Source organism: Primulina huaijiensis, chromosome 1 (genome assembly GCF_012295235.1).
Source record: "Primulina huaijiensis isolate GDHJ02 chromosome 1, ASM1229523v2, whole genome shotgun sequence".
NCBI lineage: Eukaryota > Viridiplantae > Streptophyta > Magnoliopsida > Lamiales > Gesneriaceae > Primulina > Primulina huaijiensis.
This window is the reverse complement of record NC_133306.1, coordinates 12,326,375-12,333,988: the sequence shown is the minus strand read 5'-3', so window position 1 is coordinate 12,333,988 and position 7,614 is coordinate 12,326,375. Positions and strand designations below refer to the sequence as shown.

General features: G+C 34.3%; 1 protein-coding gene across 1 annotated transcript; it reads right to left on the bottom strand.

Annotated features, from left to right (window-relative positions):
• Positions 1–1,135: 1,135 nt before the first annotated feature.
• On the bottom strand, positions 1,136–7,172 carry LOC140981609 (uncharacterized). Its single transcript, XM_073448035.1, has 15 exons — positions 6,864–7,172; positions 6,628–6,709; positions 5,455–5,958; positions 5,001–5,166; positions 4,675–4,827; positions 4,360–4,457; positions 3,860–3,951; positions 3,554–3,624; positions 3,330–3,465; positions 2,862–2,921; positions 2,670–2,752; positions 1,928–2,004; positions 1,768–1,838; positions 1,566–1,623; positions 1,136–1,463 (listed from the first exon to the last, which is right to left on the bottom strand). Exons 1-15 carry the CDS (start codon positions 7,097–7,099, stop codon positions 1,314–1,316), a joined length of 2,037 nt encoding a protein of 678 aa, XP_073304136.1. The 5' UTR covers positions 7,100–7,172; the 3' UTR covers positions 1,136–1,313.
• Positions 7,173–7,614: the final 442 nt, after the last annotated feature.

Here is a 7,614-nt window from a genome sequence, read left to right as displayed (position 1 = left end):
AAAAAAGTAAAAATCTCAAACTCTCAAAATTATCACACTACACACTTTATAATATTTTTCTCTCAAACTCAATTGTGATTTTCTTCACAAATGAGAGATCTATTTATAGAAAATTTTTACAAATAATCCAAAAATAAAATACATCATTACCTACATCATCACACACTAATTTTCAATATTCAACACCTAATTTTACCTAATTTTCAACATTCAACATTCACATTTTCAACACAAATATTTTTCACATTTTTAAATAATTTTTCAACATAACTAAAATTGTTCAAAATTGAGGCATGGAGGGTCGTCAAGTAAAGCTAATCACGATTTTCAATAATCGTGGAACAAAAATCAAAACTAACAAAATCTAAAACTGTGCACCATTAGAAAAAAATTCAATTATGAATTGTCAACTTTTGTCTTTATTTTGTATATATTTCTAAAAACCCTAAAAATTGTTGGGAAGGTGTTTCTAAAATAAATTACTATGACAAAAAATAAAAAAACATATTATATATCTTATGTTTCTAAATGAATATTTATTAGATAGATTTATATAATAATTAAAATAAAATTATTAAAAATCATGAAAATTATCGTTATATTTTTAATTTTCAAAATATTAATTGCATCATAAAAATTTTGAAAGTTAAAAATTAAATGTATCATAATTTTGAGAGTAACAACAAATTTATTAAATTGTTTTAATATTATTTAAAATAAAAATCTCCACTACACATAATACAGACTCATCTATTATATATAGTTTATGAAATAAAAAAATCAATTATATTTAATAAAATGTAGAGAGTTTTATTATGAATTGTCAACTTTATCTTTTAGCGTATATATTTTATAAAACATTGAAAATTGACATGAATATTTCTTTTAAAAAATAAATTATTAAAATATGATAAATTACAAACGCTCAAAAAAACCAAATGAAAATATGGTTTCATATCATGAGAAAATAATAGATAAAAAATAAGAAAACAATAAAAATATCAAATTATTAAGAGAAGTAAAAAGAATTAAAAATAAGTATATGCTTAAAAACATATCCAATGTCTCATAAATAAAATTTAATGTGTTAATGTACATATACAAATATATTTGTCATATTATCGTCAAAACAAAATAAATAAAAAATAGACATGACATTTATTCACTTGGATAATTAATTTTTTTCAAAACAACTTTTTTCAACCCGTTCCTTTTTCCTAGTAAACATAAAACAAGTGAAAACTGTGAGAGATGAAATTTCCCACCTAAAATCATGCAAATCCAACAGTTCGAAGGCCCCCATTTTCTGAGTTTCAAGGACGCAGAAACCGAAAAGTACTGGAAGATTCGAAAATTCTTCTATTAAATACAGGGTAGTATGTATCCAACTCAAGCTGTTCTAGGATCTGTTGGGCGCACCATAGATAAGAAGAATGTCCCTCTATAACTTCAGTCACATCAACCTGTTAAATCAAAGTGAGGAGGCAAAGGCAGCAAGTCAAAACTCATGCACGGATTTGTGTCATAGCATCATAATTAAATCAGTGTCATCGAACGGAATTTACATTTTCAATGCCGGGCACATCAACTGGTTGAATCCCCGCCAATCCTTGGGTGAGAAGGCTGTTCAAATATCAGAAGAATCGATACAAAATTAAAATTGATGGGAAGATGAGCCAGAACATACACCAAAAAGAGAATTCTTCGTATGAGCCAACAAGTCGACTCTGCACGGTGAAATTTTAAATTGTGACAAAAGCATCATACTTGGCACGGAATACGATTCCAAGCATCCAGTCATTTGTAGAATATGCATTCACGTATCTCCCAGCCACCACCTGCAGAATACAGATGGTTTGATTAACCTCAAACTACAGTGAGGCACGAAGAAAAGTCACTCCTAGTGAGAAAGGTGATGTGCTTTTACCTTCCTAGTGAATTCCCAATTCACGTCCTTAATTGCTATAGGAGCTCCAAGAAGAACAACTCTTTCCACAAGTCCAGCTGACCATATTAGGGAAATAGATATGCTTAGAAATTTAATCATTAGTGCGCAGGATACAGAAGAAAGCCGAAAACCTGTGAACTTTTCGAGTGTAACAAAATCAACAAATATATCAAATAATTAACTGTTTGGTGAAAGTCAATCATTTAAATCGCTACCCCAAGTCAACTATGCTTCTGGAAAGAGGGGCCAGGGGTAGGCATGGAAGGCCAACAACTTGAGGCCTTGTTTTTTTCCATTCTCAGGAAACTGTTTTCCTACCCCCCCCCAATAAAAAAAACGAACACTATTATTCTTGTTTATTCCCTTTTCAAAAACAAAATTTCCCTCATTTTTATATCTACTAATATAATCATTAGTTATGATTAAGATTTTCATCATTTCCCAAAAATAACCTGCTGTTAACCAAAATATGTTATTTTAAAAATTGAAAATCAAACATAATTTTATATAATTTGACATATACAGTATCATTATAGTTCCCCAAAACAAAACATTTATTTCATCTATCAAAAACATCGCCTAGAGCTAATAAAAAGGAGAAAATGAATGTATGAGTGAAAATTATATTAGTAACGAGAATCAAGTCAAATTTCATTCAATCACCAAACATTATGTCGCTTGCAATCTCAACTTTAAACAGAACCCAAACATTCATGCTTACCATTAGTTTCGCTTTCAGCCAAAATCTGCAGGCACCTGAAAACAACTCTTGCTCCAAGGGAGAAACCTACGAGTGTCACCGGCCTGGAAATTCCATTACACGTAAGTGTGGATTGGGAAAATGGCAGAACAAACGCTTCTTGAAAGCCAATTAATAATACTCTCCTACAGTTGCTTTTATATGTTGGTTTACCTCTGCCCTTGCAGCCCCTTCAGCAATACCTCAGCCAACAGTTTTCCAGCCTTATCAGATCTACATAATATGGCAGGAAATAACAATCATTTCAACATGGATTGAAAAAAATTAATAACTCCTTTCCACACTAAACAAATGAATTTACAAAAGCGTGTACATTTGGGAGTTAGAACTGACTTAAAATATTGGGTAATGGTGTCACTGAAATCACTGAGGTAAAAGGTATCAATAAGGTATGAGCCAGACCATACAACTCCCCTCAACCTTGATTTAGAAAAATTATTTCAGCTTCAACTAGTTTCCTGACAGAACTGAAACTTTAGATTCAAATCTTCCAAATCCAACATATCAGGTTCAACTTTCTTTCTTGTTGAAAAACTTAGTTAGGTTGTATATATATCATATTGTGTCAGTTTCTTCCTTTTCTCATCATCACTATTCAACAAACAGAGTGATAAAGCACACCTGTCCACAGCAATTGTCCATTTGCTGTCAATAAAATCAGTAAGAGCAAGTAGTGTTGCTGGCCAAGCCAACGCAGTCACTAGAGTTCCTAGGACAGTCATCATGGCACCTTGCTTCATCATTTCCGTCGCAATTTCTGCAGTGAGAATGGTCGTGTTCATTACTTGCTCCAGTGGTCTTAAGTGTTAATGCATTGTGTTCAGTGTTCGAGTAAAGCACTTTACTTGAAGTGAGCCAGTCTTGAATAGCAGTGCTTACAGAAAAGAGATTCTTGGACTCCCATTGTAATGCATACCTAAACAAATTGTTGCATTACAAGCATAAAAAAAATTCACTTCATGAACAAGTACAGGAAGCATTAAAACCTGTAACCATATAACATCACTAGCAATTTCTTAATTTGAAAAGCAGGAAAGAAGCATTGTTATTTAGCATCATACATCAAATGCAGCAAGGCGAAACGCAAGTACACAGCGGAGATCATTATGAGCACTTCCACCGGTTAAAAATGTTTGTAAGATGTGGCTTACCTCTCCAAATTAGTATATTGTCCTTCCCAAGGTCTTACAAAGTCTTCTTCCTCGAAAACAAATCCAGATACTGAAATCTCAACCGCCAGCCGCTGAAATTTAAAAAAATAATGACAACAAAACAAAAAAGATTCAGGTCTTCAGAAATAAGAAGAAATAAACACAAAAAGGCTTTAGGTTGCATTTGAATGGAGAAATTTGGAGCCTAAATTGCAAATTAAATCAAAGTTGTATTTATTTGAAATCCATTTAACTATTACTACATTAAAATAAATTGGTAGAAGGTTAATTTGAAATATCCTTTAATCAAAATCATCTAAAGAGCTAAAATGAATATGCAACTCAAGATTTCAAACCTGTCAATCAAACGTAACACTAGAAGATTAACCCGAAAAACCTAGCATAGATAACATAGATTAACAAGATAACAATAAAAAGTTATCGAAAAATGAGAAAATCCCTATTTTCATGACTTCCTAATTTGGTAGAGAAAGACTCACTCCTTGGTTGTGGTTTTCACCTATAGCTTTAAACTCAAACTCCTCCACATCGCCAATTCTCCTAGCCATTTTGGTCCCTGTAAGTCCAGCTCCAGCAGCTGCAATTGCAATGTCACGAAGATATCAGAATGGATCAACACTCAAAAATACAGTCACTTTTAAGTGTAGGTGAGGAATAACAACACTCAATTGTAATTCAACACAAGAAACACAGAGAAATAACATCAATGTCCATGCATATAAAAGAGCTACTTAGAAAAGCAATCAATTGAAATCGACTCATGAACAAAGACCTATAAAGCTTCTTGTACTAACCACCAAAGGAGGCTGCAACTGCAACAGAACCTGCAACACTTCCTGCAGCACTAGCAACAGCAGCAAACCCACTTGCTCCAATGACAGGAATAATAGTCCCTAACGTAGGAGCTAAGGCACTGAACCCAGCAGCAATAGCTGGAGCAGCTAAACCTGGTAAAGCATGACCCACAAATAAATTCAAAGTCCACAATTTATAATCCTGCTGATATTTCGCTGTCTTCACCAGAAATTCTCCTTTATGTTTTTGACTCTGAGCAGTAGCTAAGAAAAAACTTGATTGGATACACGAGTCCAAAAAGTTACAAGTGATAAAGGTTACATACCTCCAGTAATAGCCATCAAGGTTCCTCCAGTTAACGCAGCAGCACCTATTATACCCCCATGTTTCCACTTAGCCCATGACCTTTCTGGCGATCGTGTTTCTTCTTTAGATTCTTCCTCTTTTAAAAGTGCCATTGCAGAACAAGCAACCATGGTTTCAATGGCTTCCTGCAAAAGATTTACTCGTTTTGAGAAGCAAAATGATTACGATCAATTCAAAGGGATCCAAGTAATCAGAAGAAAGATTTATCCAAAATCATTAAATGATAGACTTTCTCAATTGCGTCGAGTGCTCTAACATATATAATGGTTAGGCTTGAAGTTGATAGTAATAGACGTATAAGGCAGGAATCTGAAAGAACAAAGCTGCAGTGCATCAATGTGCACTTTATCTTCCAGTGATTACAAAGATAACAGTATCCCTATACCACAAACACATTTTTTAAGAAATATCACCATTTTTATCCACTTGACATCAAGCCAGGTAGCTAGCAATCTCAATGCCACGCGATGTCGGGCGTCATAACCCTTTCTCCGTCTTGTGGATTTTTTGTTGTCTTCAGGGGTATTTGCTAGACAAGCTGAGAGGAGCTCATATAGAACTGTTACTTTCCTTGGGTAACTAAGCATTTCTACTTCTTCCAATGGTTTTCCAGTAAGTTCAGAGATGGATTGTACATGGATTTGTTCCACAATAGATGTAGTAACATTCGTTTCCTGCTGAATGTTGTCAAGCAAATGTTTTTCTTCAGATTTTATCTCCGATGTAGTCTCAGGGTTTGCTAACTTTTCTCTACATGATTGTTCATATTCCCGTTGCTTTTCCTTTTTGGACTTATAGTCAGTCGGAGATGTTTCCATACTTGAAGACATAGCATCCACACCATTTGTTAAAGCAAGTTCTTTATCAGAGGCGTCTGACGATACATCTCCTCTTTCCTCTGCTAGTAACCTAAGGAACTGATAAAAAAGTAACAGTATTTGTTATTAGGGAGTAATAATTTACCGCATAGCATATACTTAGCACCAGCTAAAAATATTAATAGAATTTCTCATTAACGGTCTGCAGTCTTCAACCACGGCACATTAAATCCTCACCAAATTCTCTCTAAACAGCACCACTCCATAACCTCATGTTTCTAACAACTCTTCAGAACGTTTATTCCCAATAGTGCATGTAGAATTCATCAGGAAACAGATTCTATTCCCCAATACTAGTTCCGGTCTTAGTGAGATTTAGTACATTTATCCACTCTAAGAATGTGTCACACTCAGACTAATGATGTACATGTCATGATTCAAGAATTAAGTAGTACTGATAGAAAAGATCGGTTTCCCACAAATTTTTAAGGATACAATAAAGCTTCTGCTCTTTCTTACAAAATATTTCCTAGCATTAAATAATAATAATAATAATAATAATAATAACAATTATGTGAAGAATAATCAGTCCCCTATTAAACAAATGTCATTGCCCATCAAATTAAACATTTGCTAAACACTGCCCAATCTCTACTGCAACAGCCACTCGCGCTATCGCATCCACACTAGCGGATCCAATCGTAATTCTTGTTGTGCAGTCAAACTTCAAAAAAAGAAGTATGAGAAACGGATATGGAAATAACTTACAGCTCCAACATGTTGCTTGGCTTCTGAACGTCCAGCAGTTTCTTCCAGTCCCGCCCATGCTTTGTCATCAATTTCTAAAAACCTATTCACAAAATTACATCTTCTTCATAAAAATTGAACATGAAAAGGAGAAACAAAGACATGAAGAAATTTTCATCCGCGAGGGCAGCCTGAGCTAGCTATTCACATTGCACAGATAAATACATCAAAACAAACGAATAAAAACAACTTAATACCTGAAGACAGGGCGAAGGAGACCGCAGGATCGATTCACCCAAAGCTGCGGATCTTCAGATACAGAGTCAGCACTGCTGCAACTGCTGCCGCGTTCCTCGGACGGGCCGCGGCCGCTACCATCTTCATCATCGTCTTCGTATGGAAAGCCCAAAGGGCAAGTTTGGTGGATCTGTGATTGGTGCAGCGCCAGCCCAAAAAGCGCCCCCGCCGCATACTTCTGAGTCGCCGTCAACATCGACGTCTACGATCGCCTCCGTTTTGTTCGTTCAAATTTTTCCTACTAAACTTACATGGGTGAAATTAGGAAAAAGGAACCGGAAATGGAGGGAAAAGGGAGTGACGGCACGGAAGAGTTTATTAAGGAAAAGAGACTTAATGTAATTTATTTTTTATTCTTTTGTTTAAAATTTGTTTAAAAAATAATTTTTTTATGCGTGTTTTAATTTTATATATAATAAAATTTATAATTTAATTAAATAAAAAAACTTATTCGACTCAATTTTTCCATCTTTCTCGACTCAATCCTAGATCTCATTTCATTTCTTATCTTCACAAAAAATATTTTTCCTCTCAACCTTCCATCCTCTCATTTTTTGGCTAACAATTAACCACGAATCTATAAATTATTCTTCTACAACAAATCCAAAAATAAAACTATGTATTGAAAAAACATTTATTTTGAGATATCAAATTTATTGAGTCTCGTCAATGTTCACGACCCAAGATGAAGAACTTCACCCTGGTCGTGAC

Excerpts from the sequence above, each read along its gene's own strand:
- LOC140981609 (XM_073448035.1), bottom strand. The coding sequence starts at position 7,099 with ATGTTGACGGCGACTCAGAAGTATGCGGCGGGGGCGCTTTTTGGGCTG. Across the intron at positions 1,624-1,767 it reads GGAATCGTATTCCGTGCCAA|CCTTCTCACCCAAGGATTGG; the intron begins GTATGATGCTTT and ends ATATTTGAACAG. Across the intron at positions 1,464-1,565 it reads ATGTGCCCGGCATTGAAAAT|GTTGATGTGACTGAAGTTAT; the intron begins GTAAATTCCGTT and ends TTGATTTAACAG.